The following is a 16,393-nucleotide window of genomic DNA, read 5'->3' on the forward strand; positions in this document are numbered from 1 at the left end:
AGTTGTTTTCAGGACTAAAGGTTTTATTTGAAGAACTGGCTTTGCCATATGGTTCATGCAACTGAAAGTGCTGCAAAGTGGATCTTGATATCACAATGTTATTTTGTGTAAATAAAATGAGAGGCCTTCTTTTGCACAAGTTTGTCACAAAGTCCAAGCTAAAAACTATTCAAAGATTGGTCTCATAATGCAGAACAGTTTAAAATCAAAAGTTAATGGAGAGAATTAAGTTAAATGTGCAAGGTTCTGATTTCTGGTGGTTTTTCTTGTTCCACACGCAATAAGGAATAGGCTATCAATTTACTTTATTATGTCATTTTCTTGAAATGACTCAAGGAAGAGAACAACATTTTGTTAAAGAGGAAAAAAATGAAATTAAATGTTAAATGTGGGAGACTGCCTGGTTAGGGCTGAATAGCTTTCTTCAACAATAACTTTTATCCTTCAAAAATCTTTTCTTATTAATATACACCAAATTTCTTGAAAATTGGTAGGCATCAAGGGTTTGCATGGAGCAATCTGCAGGAGGATAAAGATCCATGGCAGGTTTAACTCCTCCCACACTCATCAATGAACAGGAGGAATGAAACCCTTGTGCCCAGAACTCCTCCACATCCCTCACCTTGTGTGTTTTATTAAAAACTCCCAAAGTTAATTTGTGATATACCCTAAAGATTAACCAGTGTGACTTGACTGATTATTGGATCTGGAGATCTGCTTTCCATGGGAGCTGCTCGTTTTCCATGGGCCCATGGAAGTTTCAGTGTCCAGGGGAGGTACACACTCCGTGCTGAGCTCTGAGGTTAAACCCTGCAGTGAGAGCTCTGGGGCTGCTCAGAACAGCCCCACTGCCAGAGGCAGGAATCTGTCCAAGTTCTGGGGAGCTTTGCAGTGCCTGATCCCATGTGGAGAGGTCCCTGCCCGGCTGGGGACATCACCTGGACACTGCAGGTCCCTCCCTGCCTCCCAGGGCTCCTCCAGCTGTGCCCCACCTCCACCTCTCTGCCCAAAACGCAGGCACTCTCAACTCCAGAATTAATATGATCCAATATTTATTCTGTCATTAAAAAGCTATTCATTTCCTTGTCTGATATAAAAATTATGGTAGAATAAATCTTTCATCTTTTCAGCTAATTCTAATTACAGCTAAAATCTCAGACTGGGAGTTTGCTATATTTACATGATACTTTTGCAAAACATTTCAGAACATAATCATCCATTGTTATGCAGAAACATTGTGATCTTGGCTGCCTTCTGCCAAGTATTCCTGAGAACAATTGCTATTTTAATGCATCCTCCAGAAGTTATGGTCTAGACAAATCAGAAAAAATTGTTTAGTCTATTACAATTTGGCATATGGTCATTTAATAGCACACAGGAAATCATCATGAACGCTGGGGATTATTGTTGCTATAAAAATAATGAAAGGAATTTAAAGTTGGCTAGACTTCACTTCCGCCACGGCTCTTGTCATTGAAATTATCTCTGCCGCCTCTTCATTTTTCACTGTTGATATCTTGGAGCAGTCATTCAGATCTGTGTGAAGCTGTGTGGAGCACACTGACTTTGCAGAGTGGCTGCATGCAATAGAGTTTCCACGTGGAAATGGATATATTATTTTTCAGGTGTTGTGTTCTTGATTGAATTCTTACATGAATGGCATATTTCCATTAGGTGTATTGATGGGTGTTATTTTCTAACAGTCAAAGAACAGACTTTTCTTATGTTAAAATTGAAACTGGTGAGGTTTGCATTAACAACTAAAAGCACACAGCACAGCCACGCTGTCTGTGCAGCTAGAAATGCCCAGCAGGCTTGTTTTCTCAATTTAGGGACACATTTTATTTCCACGCAGACGTTTTGGTATACACCTCCTCATGCTGGTTGTTTTTCAGAGTGTGGACTAGACTTTTAAAATATTTCTCTGTCCTGCATGCATCCGATGATATTTCACTGCATTCATGTGCATTGCTAATGAGATCAGACCTTGTGTGGTGGCTGACTACTCTTGTTCACCCTTTACCCCTGATAACACTGTTATTCTGTTAGTGGTGAGCCACTAACAAAATTGCCAACATTCATCTGTATACAGTTCAAAGATATTAATGGAATTCATGCTTTTGAATATAAGTCCATCTTGGTTCAGCCAGAGCAGTCTGAGACTTCCTCCCCAGGGGCAGCTTCGAGCTCTGCTCAGGGCCAGGGGCAGCCCCCGGGGAGTGGCTGGAGCTGGGCAGGGCAGGCTCAGGCTGCAGAGCAGGGAAAGGTTCTGCTTCCCCCAGAGGTGCTGGGCACTGCCCAGGCTGCCCAGGGAACGGGCACGGCCCCGAGGCTGCCGCAGCTCCAGGAGCCTTTGGACACCAGGGATGGACAGGGGGGATTGTTGGGGGGTCTGGGCAGGGACAGGGGCTGGATCCATGATCCTGGGGGGATGGTTGGGGTGTCTGGGCAGGGACAGGGGCTGGATCCATGATCCTGGGGGGATTGTTGGGGGGTCTGGGCAGGGACAGGGGCTGGATCCATGATCCTGGGGGGATTGTTGGGGGGTCTGGGCAGGGACAGGGGCTGGATCCATGATCCTGGGGGGATTGTTGGGGGGTCTGGGCAGGGACAGGGACTGGATCCATGATCCTGGGGGGATTGTTGGGGGGTCTGGGCAGGGACAGGGGCTGGATCCGTGATCCTGGGGGGATTGTTGGGTCTGGGCAGGGACAGGGACTGGACCGGGTGATCCCTGTGGGTCCCTTCCCACTCAGGATATTCTGTGTTCCTATGAAACTTGGGATCCACTATGCTCAAGAAGAGGGAAACATCTTTTCTTACAGATTTGTTAGGAAAATTTAGGATTTCAAAATGATATTTTGCGCAATTCTAAATAATGTAAAGAAAAAAATCAGGATGTTTGTCAATTAACCTCAGCCAGCAATTGAGCACCACACAGGCACTGCTCACTCTCCGCTACTTCCCAGGGATGGGGCAGAGGTTTGGGAGAGTAAAAATGAGAACACTCATGGGTTGAGATAAAGACACTTTAATAGGACAGAAAAGGAAGGAAATAGTGATGACAACAAGGAAAGAATTTGAATACACCAAACTAGTGATGCACACAGCAGTTGCTCACCACTAACAGACTTCTGCCCAGCCAGCTCCTGAGAGACACCTGGCCAGCTCCTTCCAGTTTACGTGCTGAGCACAGTGGAATGGTCTGGAATACTCCTCTGACCAGGCTGGGTCAGTTATCCCAGCTGTGTCCTCTTCCAGCTCTTGGTGCCTCCCATGCAGCCTGCTGAAAGCTGAAAAGTCCTTGACTCAGTGTAGAGCACTGCTCAGCACCAACTCCAACTTCAGTGTGTTATCAGCATAATTCTCTTCCTAAATCCAAAACACACCACTGGAGCAGCTACCAGGAGGAAAGTTAGCTCTATCCCAGCTAAAAGCAGCACTGTTGCAGTTTGGTCAACTGCTCACTGAGACTGGATTTTCTGCAGCTGAGGATTATTACCTATGGGCAGAAATCCCAAATGCTGCAAAGATTGTGACTTATAAAAAAGGCTGCAACCATTCATGGCAAATCAGTCTGACAAATCTGTGCAGTGCCTGAATCCAAGTGCTACACTCAGAATTTTCAGATGCTCACTGGAGCAGCAGCCCAGCAGCTGCAACAACTGCCATCCTCATATCTGTATTCCATAGTCTCAGGATTATGACGTATCTTTCCCCAAGAGAAAAAGGAACTGCGTTATAAATTGTTTAGCTGTTTTTTCATGTTTTCTGCTTGAAGTAGAAGGAAACAGTAGGCTTTCAGCAGCTGAGTTAATGTTGAAATATTTGAAATGTTTTAAATAGATCATTTGAAAAATAAATGAAGGAAAAAATATTTGAGATTTTTTTTTGTAAAAGCTACTGCTTCATTTTTAAATTAAATTTATTTTAGCTTTAACTTAAGAATATCTTGTGCACCTTGTCTTTTAGAATACAAGTAGTTTATGAAAATCCAGACTGTAGCTGGTTTGAGTTTAAGTAATTTCACAGCCTTCAGTGGAAGCCTGTTGATTTATGCTTTTTTAGGTTTTCTGAGGATAGGAGTCAGAGGTTTTACTGCTGGAGTAAACACGATGTGAGTGAGCAGAGCATGAACTCCAAGAGGGGAGAAGGGGCATGAGGAGGCCAGGGACAGATTATTGAAGCTCCAGCTTTCCTGGCAGCCTGTCTTACCTGGGGGTCACTGCCTAAAGAGTCAGCTTGGAACTGCTGCTAGCACAGAGCCCTTTGCCTTTACAACCCAAAACAGAATCAATTGCTACAAACAGCCTGAGAGACTTGTTTTTAGCCCAAGAGGGACCTGACCCAGCCAGAACCCTCTGCCCTGGGCTGAGCCCAGCGTGGGCAGCAGGGGAGGGGATTCTGCCCCTCTGCCCCTGTGCTCAGGTGAGACCCCACCTGCTGAGCTGCCCCAGCCCTGGGCCCAGCACAGCCAGGACCTGGAGCTGCTGCAGAGAGCCCCGAGGAGGCACCAGGATGAGCAGACGGATGGAGCAGCTCTGCTGGGAGGAAAGGCTGGGAGAGCTGGGATTGTTCACCTGGAGGGGAGAAGCTTTGGGGTGAGCTCAGTGTGGCCTTGCAGGGCCTGAAGGAGCTGCAGGAAAGATGGAGAGAGACAATTGAAAAGGGCTGGAGGGACAGGACACAGGGAATGGCTCCCACTGCCAGAGGGCAGGGATGGATGGGATGTTGGGAATGAGGAATTGTTCCCTGGCAGGGTGGGCAGGCCCTGGCACAGGTGCCCAGAGCAGCTGTGGCTGCCCCTGCATCCCTGGCAGTGCCCAAGGCCAGGCTGGACACTGGGGCTGGAGCAGCCTGGGACAGTGGAAGGTGCCCCTGCCATGGCAGGGGTGGCACTGGGTGGGCTTTAAGGTCCATTCCAGGCCAAACCATGCTGAGATTCTGGGACTCTCTGAAGTGATGGATGAGAGAAAAGAGTTTTCTTTAGCATGAAGACATGGAGCTTTATTGCTTCATCTCTGTACATAGACATATGCAGGATAAAACAAAAGATAACAAACAATTTTTGCTTTAAATCCTTGTTAGTAAATAAGCATGGATCTGTGATTATCATTTTGTTTCCAGCACTTCACACTTGAATAGCTGATAATAAGCAGTGTGTGTATCAGCTTGGCTCTGCCATTCTGGTTAAGCAGCTTTAAAAAGTGTTTATTGGTTTTCATAACAGTATTGAGAAGTCGCAGAAGAGTGGGGGGATTTGTTTACTTATCTCTGTAGCTGACATCATTCTGTGATGCTAATGATGAATGACTATCAGTGAGTTTAATTTTCACAGCAGGTTTAGAAATGCACAGCTGTCCAGGAATATTTTCCTATTCCATGTTTAGAGTATGTAGATTCTTCATTACATTCCAGGAGCCCAATCCCCTCTAACTACTGCACATGAGTGATCCAAACAGCACAAATCCCAACCTTTTTTTCTTTTCCCTATGCAAAGCTGGGTGCAAAACAAGCATCCAAAATAGGTGAAATCTCAGTTTTCATGCCATTTAAGCCTTTTGTTGTTTTTACCCCTCAGCAAGATGGAGACATGAAATAGAAACCACAGACCTAATGCCCCACACTTCACATACATACATTGTGTCAAAATATAAGGATTTTCCTGAGCAAAATCACAGGGATTATTTTCCTTTCTATGTGTTCCATGCTGTAATCCATGAGTAATCTGTAATGTGTCATCTTGTAACAACAGGAAAAAGTCAAATGGATACACCAAAGCTATTTAATAAATATGCTTGGGAAAGCCAGACTATATTTGCATTTATGCGTGAGAATGTCATTTCACTCATTATGTTGGAGCTAGTTTGGTGCTGTAACTGAGGTGATTTCAGTTTTCAGGATAATAAAATTGAAAACTGATATTTTTTTAGGAAATAAACCAAAATATGTCTTTCCTTATTCATGAACCCCTGTCAGCCAATGTATTTTTATGTAACTGTAAACAGAATGTGGAAGGAGGACATGACTGCTCAGGATATGAGAAAGACAACCCCAAATGAGTGGGTTTGGGACTAGTGAGATGTTTGTCTCTGGCTGGAGTTACAGAATGTGCTTAGCTTCAAGCTTTTGCCTATATTCACATTTTCTCTGCCGAAAATACCATTAGCATCTCCTTACTTCAGATTTAAAAATCATTCTGTTTTACAGTTGATGGTGGTACATATTTATACATTTGCCTGTATAAATATAACGTCAAGATTTTTACTTTGCGGAAGAGTAAAGTGAATCACACCAAGAATTAACCAAAAATTTTAGGGACCTTGAAAAATTTGTTGTTGTGTAAAGATTCAAGGAGAATATGTTGGAAACCCCAGGGATAAGTGAAAGTGGCCTTTGTGATGGATTAAGAGCTGCTTAGTTCAGGTTCCACTGTATAATTCTATTTCTCCCTCAGATATTAAATCTCACCTAGTGTTTTAAGAAGTATTAGAAACTAGGAGATCAATGTAATCCTGGTAATTTGACACCCAGGGAAAGTAAAACAAATAGTTAAATCAATTGTTATACTATCAAAAATATCTGAATGCATCACACTAGCAATCAGTGCTGATGGTGCCTTGATCCTCAGAGGTGCTTCCAGGGTTTAAATCCAAACTGGAGTTCCTTGGAGGCCTGCCAGCCCCTGCTCCTGCCCATTAAAAAACAGGGATGGTTACGTTCAGCACAAGGAAGTGTTGATCATGAAAGGGCTGGTGGAGAAATATTGCATTTCCGATAAGTCTTGGGATCTCCCTTATATCTGGACCTCTGCCTTAGCAACTTATATCTAAGGCTTATATCTAAGCTCTAAAAAGGGATTAGGTCTAAATTAGGTATTTCTACAGTTACCTTGCATCTTGGGCTAAATCTATTTGAAAGGATCATGAGAAAATATGATTCCCTATCTGTCTTTCAACTTCCAGTCACTAAGTGGCCAAACCAGCCAGCCAGGAGATTCTGCAAGGTAGCAGCTGCATGCAGCAAAACACCAAATCTGACCATTACTCAGGATTTCATCAACATTCATGTATTCATTTTAGTCTTCTTATCTTGATATATACCAGTTTTGCAGTCTTAGTTTTGTTTTGCTAAATAAAAAATCCTACAAGATCCTCAAAGAATTGACGATTTTTTCCATTTTCCCTTCTTCCAGAAACTGAGGTGGGTAGCTGCAGAGCATTAAGGTGATGTGTTTAATGCGTGGTGTCATCCTGTGTGAACAAATCTTGGTCTGAAACTCCTCAGTGGCTCCAGACTTTCTGACTTCCAAGGTGGAAGGGGTAGAATCTCGGATACTCCTGTGCCTACACACTAACCAAAAATGAAGGAGGACCACTGTTTACACGCCGCTCTGCTCTGCCTGGGGGTGCTGTGCTACAGCCATGGCCTGACCATGGAGCACCTCAGCCGCGCCCGGCCCTCGCTGCACGGGCACCACGAGAAGGGCAAGGAGGGACAAGTCCTGCACCGCTCCAAAAGAGGCTGGGTGTGGAACCAGTTCTTCGTTATAGAGGAGTACACGGGACCAGATCCTGTGCTGGTAGGAAGGGTAAGAAAGAATTCCTTTTTCAGCCATTGATTAATATTCTTAATTTTTATTATTTTTGAGATGGTTTTGTTTTTTTTTTTTTTTGTGGTTTTGTTGTTATTTTTGTTGTTGTTGTTGTTGCCTTTGTGCTGTATAAGCTGCTTCTTCATTTTCTGGTAGCTCAGTTTAAATGCTAAGCAAAATACTACCTAAGTCAATACAAATATTTCCATTGACCTCAGCAGTCCTTGAATGAAGGTATGCAGGCTGTTACTCAGTAAAGCAGCAAGAACCACACCAACAAATGGAGGAAAAATATGTCTCAAGAATATAATTCTCAAGTCTTTAAAAACAGCAATTAAAAATTGAACGTCTAACCCATCAACTGTCTAACACTAGTAAAATATAAACAGGTAAATAAACCAGTATATTTGCCAGTTTCTAAATGGGCAGCAGAATGGTGTTGACTTAACCCCAGCATAAAAGGAGTAGAGAAACAGGATCAATGTCAGCAAATACCATGTTGCGTATTCTGGTTTAAAATGGTGCAATTTGTAGCTGTCAATATAAAATCAATGAATCTTTAATTTGGCTCAATGTTTCCCTCATTCATCAAACTGAAATGTGCACTGATTTTGGAATTAAGAACGTTTAGTAAGCATTTGTTGCCTCTTTTATATTAAAGAGGGTGTAATTAAAAATTAGTTGGCAATCAGAATCACACAGAATCCCAGAATCATTAAGGTTGGCGAAGCCCTCCCAGCCCATGGAGTCCCAGCTGTGCCCGATGCCCACCCTGTCCCCAGCCCAGAGCTCTGAGTGCCACCTGCAGCCCTTCCTGGGACACTTCCAGGGATGGGCACCCCAAACCTCCCTGGGCAGCCCCTGCCAAGGGCTGACCCCCCTTTCCATGGGGAAATTCCTGCTGGTGTCCACCTGAGCCTGCCCTGGCCCAGCCTGAGGCCGTTCCCTCTCCCCCTGTCCCTGTTCCCTGGAGCAGAGCCTGACCCCCCGGCTGTCCCCTCCTGGCAGGAGCTGTGCAGGGCCAGAAGGGCCCCCTGAGCCTCCTTTTCTCCAGGCTGAGCCCCTTCCCAGCTCCCTCAGCCCCTCCTGGGGCTCCAGCCCCTTCCCAGCTCTGTTCCCTGCCCTGGACACGCTCCAGCCCCTCCATGTCCTTCCTGAATGGGGAGGCCCAGAACTGGACACAGCCCTCGAGGTGTGGCCTCAGCAGTGCCCCCAGTACAGGGGACAGTCACTGCCCTGCTTCTGCTGTCCCCATTGTACTTGCTACAAGCTAGGGTACCCGTGGCATTCTTGCACACCTGGGCACAGCTGGGCTCATTCATTTATCACTTAACTCATAGCATTTGTCATTTAACAGCTTTTTACAGGCAACCCAGTAGAACATGGTTCACTGAAGTGTACAAAATCTTTGTAAAAATTACTCCTCCTACCAACTTCATGTGAATAAAGAACCTGCTACAAGCATCTTCTTGTATATCCTCTTCCTTAGATCTGAAATTTTGGGTTTAGCAGAGTCCTGCATGTGGCAGGAGGCATGTCTGGGCTGGCACTGCCCTGGAGACAGGGTACCTGTGGTCACAGCATGTCCCTGAGTGTGGATTAATGCCTGATGGAAGCCACAATTGTTGAAAACTGTGAAATGATAGCAATTTCCTTCACTTCTTTGTTTTACAAACACATCCAGGAAATGTGTTTTCCCTTTGTTAAGGTGTGTCTGTTTCTCCTTTTGTAGCTTCATTCAGATATTGATTCTGGAGATGGAAACATTAAATACATTCTCTCAGGTGAAGGAGCAGGAATCATTTTTGTTATTGATGACAAATCAGGGAACATTCATGCAACCAAGACACTGGATCGGGAGGAGAGAGCTCAGTACACCCTGACAGCTCAGGCTGTGGACAGGAACACAAACAGACCTTTGGAACCCCCTTCTGAATTCATTGTCAAAGTTCAAGATATAAATGACAACCCGCCCGAGTTTCTCCATGAAAACTACCATGCCAATGTGCCCGAGAGATCAAATGTAGGTGAGTACTCAGAAAGGCACTGCCCTTGTGGAAGGTGCTGCACCATCAGGACATCTTAGCTTTATTTCATTCCTCTTGTCAAGGATTTGGGGAAGTAAAATTTACTTTCGTGTTCAGCCATCATTCATTTGATGTATTTAATCTGCTGCCAAATCAAACCCTGCACAGCTCCTAACTGGGAGACCTTCTTAGAATCAAACTATTTTTCCTCCTAGAAAGGAGCATAAGAGTCCCCTGGAATTTATGGACTGTGAATCCTCTGGGGTAAACACAAAGATCATTCCTTTGGCAGAGCTGTGTAATAAAGCTGGGAAGTTACTGCCTTACCATCTATTCCATTTTCATCTCCTATTTGGGCTTGTGTCTTTCTCAGAGATTTCTACAGGAATGATTTGTCTGAAGCTTACTGAGAAAAATGTAAAGGAAAACTCTATTGTTTGACTGTCTAATGACAAAAGCAATATAAGGCTTAAACTACTGAGGGGAAAAACCATAATGGTGCAGGGTGACTGCTGACTTTTATATCTTCACTGGTTAGAACATTAATCCACATCACAGCTGGTGACAGATCTTTTTGGATCATATGAGTATATTTTGTCATATAGAAATTGTAATCAAAAATCAAGTAATTTTGATTTTTATTTACCAAACATGGAAATAAAAAATTTTAGGAACAGCTCTCCTGTGTGACTGAAAGCATTTCTGCATGGCCCTTACAGATGTGTTTGCCTCAGACTCTCCCTCCTGTGTTTGCTCTCCATTTTTAGGTACATCAGTTATTCAGGTAACAGCTTCAGATGCTGATGACCCTACCTATGGGAACAGTGCCAAATTGGTTTACAGTATCCTTGAAGGTCAACCCTACTTCTCGGTGGAGGCTCAAACAGGTATTGTTAAACTGTTTCTTTGAGTGGCACCTCGCGACCAGTGTGCATCAAAGTGAACTGAACGTACTGACTGGACACAGCTGCTGCTGTGTCTGAGCAAAGCTTCCTGTTCTGCTGCAGGTTGGTCTCCTGGCATTTGCTGGAGCTTCCACACTAGAAAGCTGATGTTGTTTCTGTGTTTTCTGTATGCTGTGATGATTGAAAGGCTGTTTCTGTGCTCAGCTGTAATTCTCCAGGCCTATCCTCTGTGTGGAATATTAGGGCTTCTTTCCTCATAGCAATGCTCAGAGAAAGCAGAACCTCCACCATCACTGCAAATATTGCTGTGTTTAATGCACTCCAAATGCAGCAGCCAGTTTTTCATTAAATCTGTGTATGCCACCTTCCTTTGTGCCTGCAGGAATCATCCGAACTGCCCTTCCCAACATGGACAGAGAAGCCAAGGAGGAGTACCACGTGGTGATACAGGCCAAGGATATGGGAGGACACATGGGAGGCCTCTCAGGGACAACCAAAGTGACAATTACACTTACAGATGTCAATGACAACCCACCAAAGTTCCCACAGAGTGAGTACCAACAAAATCCTTCTCCCATCTACTGCCAGGACCCATGTTTGTGAAATATCAGATACACCCAAGGCTTGAAGAGGCAATAACTGATGGATTATTGCACCACACGTGAATAAAGAAGTATTAGTTACTCATTTTTTGCTGTAACGTACGGAACTTTAGTGTCTGAATTATTTGCTTTTTGTTGCAAAGTGAGACATTTTTAGGGCCAGCATTAAATTGCAAGGATTTCTGACCCTACACTTAATTTTTGAAGCTACTGGGCCATTCTGTATAGCTTACATGAACAGAGAGACATATATACATTCTTCAAGACTCATATTTACCATCGCAAAACAAACGAAATGTAGCACAATTACTTTTTTAATTGCTGAAGTGTATTTATGGAGGTGAAATACAGCATTTTTTTTATGCCTGAGCAATTTACTTTTCACATATAAAATTAATCAGGGCTGACATTACCAGACCCAGTCTTCACAGCTGGGTGGAAGTACATTAGTGGGCCCACACATCTGTTCTGCAGCTCATCTCTGTGTGGGTTTGGGGTTTTTTGAGTGCACTGCAGACTCACTCAAAGCCATCTCAGCCCACCATGTTTCTCCTCTGAGCAGCACTTCTGACCCTGACATATCCTGGCCGTGGCCATCCCTCTAACAGCTCTTCTTCAAGTGCTGCAGCTCCCTGGGTTCTCATGAAGGAACTGAATGCAAAAATCTGTGTCAGCACCATTTACCCTTCAAAAATAAAATTATTAAATCATTAAAAAATCAGGATTTACGTACCTTACAAACAAGTTTTTTTCCCTCCACATCTTAACCTGGGACACCAGTATACAACATTTTGTTAACTCCATCAGATGATGGATTTTTCTATGAATTCAAGCCCCTTCAGTGAGTGTTTTGCAAGAACACATAAAATTATCAGAAATGCCCAAAAGCAGTTCCTCTACTTAATCATTCACCCCCAGGTGAAATCTGATTTGGGAATGCTTTATAACTCAAAACCAGGGTTTAGCTGTCTGTATAAACAGCCAAATTACTGATATTTTCATTCTTATTTTACTTTTTTTTTTTTTTTAATGTTCATTGCTCAAGCTGTTAATGAGTTATATACTTAAATTTTGGGTTCTTTGTAACTGGAGTTAATGACCTATTTCCATGACATGTGGCAATTGTTTTTATGGGTAATGAGCCAAGTCCCTGCCTGGTGTAAGTCTCCTAATGTTCCTAGGGTGCCCATGGAGCAAAAAAGAGCAATTATAAAGGGGAATAAATTAGATTTTTAAATTTTTTCATCCCTTTTTTTTCCTCCCCAATTTATTACTTCTGATTATGTGGCAGAAAATGCTGAAATAGATTTTTATATTTAGGATCAGGTTATGTTATCTGAACTCTGGAGGGGGTTGGGAAACTTCTGGAATCAGTATTGCCTAAAGGACAACTGTTAGAAAGAGATTTATCCAGGAACAGTGTTGCTCTCCTCTGGTGTCTCTGAATAGCCAGGGAAACACCTGTGGGATGTTTGGGGATGGTTTTCCTACTGGGGCTTGCCATGGGAAAGCCATTTTTTGTTTGGCATGAAATCATATACAAATTGGTACATATTCTCTGTGGTGTGAAATTTTAATAATTATTGTTTCTCTACAGTCACACTCCAAATTCAAGCTATAGAAAGCAGCAGATATATACTTTAGCCCGCACAGCAAGACAGGATTTATCCAATACGCTGTATATAATTTATGCCTCTTGAATGAATGGGCAGAAATGAGAAACAGAGGTGAAGGTCTTATCATGAGTCACATGTGTCCTGACTTGTAAGATAAGCCTGTATTCTATTGCCATCTGTTGGAGGTTGGGCAGTTTTCTTATCTCTTCCAAGAACAATGTCTCCCTCAGGGGAGATCTCTTCTGTTAATGGGCCATTGAATGACTCACTGCATGACTGGTGAAGTTACATCTTCCCATTGTGAGATCCTCCACCCAGAGGGAGGAGCCAAGCATCCCTACCTGCATAAAATCAGCATTTTTTGGGACATCAGAGCAGCCCCTTTGCTGGATTCCCAGAGGAGCAACTTCTTTCCCGCTGGATCCGCCAAGGAAGACCAGGCCCATCTACTCCATCACCAGATCTTCAGAGAAAACTACACCCTCCTACAGATCATCACTTCAGCAGCATTTCATCTGCCACTCCAGGAGGAGCACCAACCATTTAACTTGACTATTACCAACACCCTGACTCCTCGGGGTGTCAGGATTCTGACTCTATCACTAGTTTTGTTTGTACTAATTACATTTTTTAAAATTTTTTTTTCCCTAGAAAAGAACTGTTACTTCCATTCCCATATCTTGACCTGAGAGCCTTTTATTTTTGAAATTGTGGTAATTTGGAGGGAGGGGTTTACCTTTTCCATTTCACAGGAGGGTCTTGCCTTCCTTCACAGACTCCTATCTTTTCAAACCAAGACAGATTTTGGTGCCCAACATGAGACTCAAGGGCATTGAGAGGGAAAAAAGGATTAACAGTTCTTAAGTTTGTTGTTTTTTTGTTTTTTTTTTTTTTTGGTGTGTGTGCTGATATAGAAATATCTTTAAGTGTCACCATGTGGTCTAGTTTACCCTGGTTTGGGTGGCACGTGGTCGCAACTGTATTTCTCTCATTTGCAGGCCCTTATCTGGACATGGGTTCTATAATTAAGGCTACTGTGGCTGTTATCCAGTTTTGCTTATGGGTTAATAAGGTGAGGAATTAATGGATCTTTAACTTCCTCTGGAAGGCAGTTACATGGATTCAAAGCTATCACACACTAACATGTTTTTGGGGTTACTTTTATAATGGTACCTACTGCAAGGAAATGACACCGGGGGAAACTTTCTCCCAACCCTTTAACCATCTTTTTGGGTCTGCTGCACCAGTTTTCAAAGGGTTAAGATCTACTCTAAGTACTAATGATATCATACAATGGGTAGTGTTGCTAATATGCCTGTTATATTTAGCACTCAGAGATAAAGGAAGATTAACCTGGATAAATACCCTGACACCTACACCAGAGACTGGAGATGCTGCTGCTCCGGAGCCTGACACTGCCCCAGAGCCTGCCTCAGAAATGAACCACCCAGATTGGGTGAGGGTTCTAGTTAAGGAGATACGTGAGATGCTGAAGGAGTGCATTTCCCCAGCTGGTGAGAAACCCGCCCTTTGCCTTGAAGAGGGACAGTCTAATAGTACAGCTGTGGAACCCACAGATGTTACAACTGTCCAGGTTCCAGCTGAACCACAAAGGCAGTCACAGCCAGCAGCAGTTGCCCCAGTAGAAACAAGGAGGTCTAAGATGAAAGCAGAGTACCCAGATAGGGATAGGAATGGAGGAACCTCACAACCCACAGGGGAGCCAGAGGTCGCAATCATCACCAAGTCCCTGACGTACGAAAGTCTCCCTAATCTGCACAAAGACATTGTGCGACAAGGGCGTGAGGCTTATACTACCTGGTTACTCTGGGTCTGGGACCTTATGGGTACAGGCGTGCAGCTGGACGGTGGTGAGGCAAGGAACTTGGGACCCTTGACCCAGGACTCAGGTATGAATCAGATTTTTGTAAGGGAGCCAGAGTCCCTTTCCCTCTGGGAGTGGCTTTTAATGAGTGTCAGAGAAAGGTTTGTCCACAGGGAGAGAATGCAGGAGCACCACCATAGAATGTGCTGGAAAACCCTTGAGGAAGGGATCCAACAACTGAGGGAAGTGGCAGTATTGGAGGTACTCTTTGGGAGGGATGGACAGCATGATAATGACCCCGACAAGGTCAGGTGCACAGGGCAAATGCTGTGGAGTCTAGAAAATCTTGGGCCATCTCAGTACACCACCTTCATTGCAACAATTGATGCTGACACTAACCAAGAGACAGTGAGCTCTATTCCCAACAAATTTAGGAATTATGAGAGTATGATTAATGGCCCAATGCAGGCTCATATCTCAGCTGTGATTAAAGAGTTCAAAGAGGAGATGAGGAAGGTTAATGCAGCACCCGTGCGAGTCACAGGCCCCAAAGTCAGAGCCCAACATTCCCCAGCTAGAGAGAGTGGATACACCCCAAGGGCTAACCTGTGGTTCTTCCTGCATGACCATGGGGAAGACATGGGGAGGTGGGATGGGAAACCCACTTCTGTCCTGGCAGCACGGGTCCATCAACTCAAGGAGGGAAACTCTAGCTGGGGGAGTTCCACGAAGGTGAAGGTAGCCTCAACCTCCCATGACCGAGCTTTTGGGTACGATCTGTCAGACTCCCTTGAAGGGACCTCTAGTATGTATGCCCAGGAAAGGAATAATAACCAGTGTTAGAGGGGCCCTGTCTCTAGCCAGGGAGAGGCACGGGAAAACCGGACCTTCTGGACAGTATGGATCCCATGACCTGGCACATCAAAGCCACAAAAATATGATGCTTTAGTTGATACTGGTGTGCAGTGTACTGTGATACCATCAAGACATGTGGGGGAGGAGCCTGTTTCCACTGCTGGTGTGACAGGGGGATCGCAACAATTTACCCTGGTGGGAGCTGAGGTGAGCCTGACTGGGAAGGAGCGGCAGAAAAATCCTGTAGTGACTGGCCCAGACACTCCGTGTATTCTGGGCATAGACTTCCTCCAGAACGGCTGTTACAAAGACCCAAAGGGACTCAGGTGGGCTTTTGGAATAGCTGCTGTAGAGGCAGAGGACATTAAGCAATTTAACACCTTGCCTGGACTGTCAGAAAACCCGTCTGCAGTAGGACTCCTAAGGGTGGAAGAGCAACAAGTGCCAATTGCGACCTCAACAGTGCACGACCGGCACTACCAAATAAATCGAGATGCCGTGACCCCATCCACAGAATGATTCATGAGCTGGAGAGCCAAGGGGTGGTCAGAAAAACCCACTCGCCCTTCCACAGCCCCATTTGGCCTGTGCGTAAATCTGACAGAGAATGGAGATTAACTGTGGACTATCGTAGATTAAATGAAGTGACTCCACCACTGAGTGCTGCTGTGCCGGACATGCTGGAACTCCAGTACGAGCTGGAGTTCAAGGCAGCAAAGTGGTACGCCACTATGGATATTGCTACGGCATTTTTCTCCATTCCTCTGGCAGCAGAATGCAGGCCCCAGTTTGCCTTTACGTGGAGGGGAGTGCAGTATACCTGGAACCGACTGCCCCAGGGGTGGAAGCACAGTCCTACCATCTGCCATGGACTGATCCAGACTGCACTAGAGAAGGGTGAGGCTCCAGCACACCTGCAATACATCGATGATATCATTGTGTGGGGGAGTACAGTGGAAGAAGCATTTG

General features: G+C 44.5%; 1 protein-coding gene across 9 annotated transcripts in view; it reads left to right on the forward strand.

The window, feature by feature from the left end:
- Positions 1-16,393, forward strand: part of CDH11 (cadherin 11) — an 89,896-nt gene that overhangs the window by 55,251 nt on the left and 18,252 nt on the right. For all 9 annotated transcript variants that reach the window (XM_072934439.1, XM_030282705.4, XM_072934436.1 and 6 more), the window contains 4 exons: positions 7,196-7,591; positions 9,327-9,621; positions 10,389-10,508; positions 10,909-11,076. In XM_072934439.1, the coding sequence (XP_072790540.1) occupies positions 7,364-7,591; positions 9,327-9,621; positions 10,389-10,508; positions 10,909-11,076 (811 nt within the window). In that variant the 5' untranslated portion in view covers positions 7,196-7,363. The remainder of the gene's footprint in view (positions 1-7,195; positions 7,592-9,326; positions 9,622-10,388; positions 10,509-10,908; positions 11,077-16,393) is intronic.

Source organism: Taeniopygia guttata, chromosome 11, assembly GCF_048771995.1.
Source record: "Taeniopygia guttata chromosome 11, bTaeGut7.mat, whole genome shotgun sequence".
Classification (NCBI taxonomy): Eukaryota; Metazoa; Chordata; class Aves; order Passeriformes; family Estrildidae; genus Taeniopygia; species Taeniopygia guttata.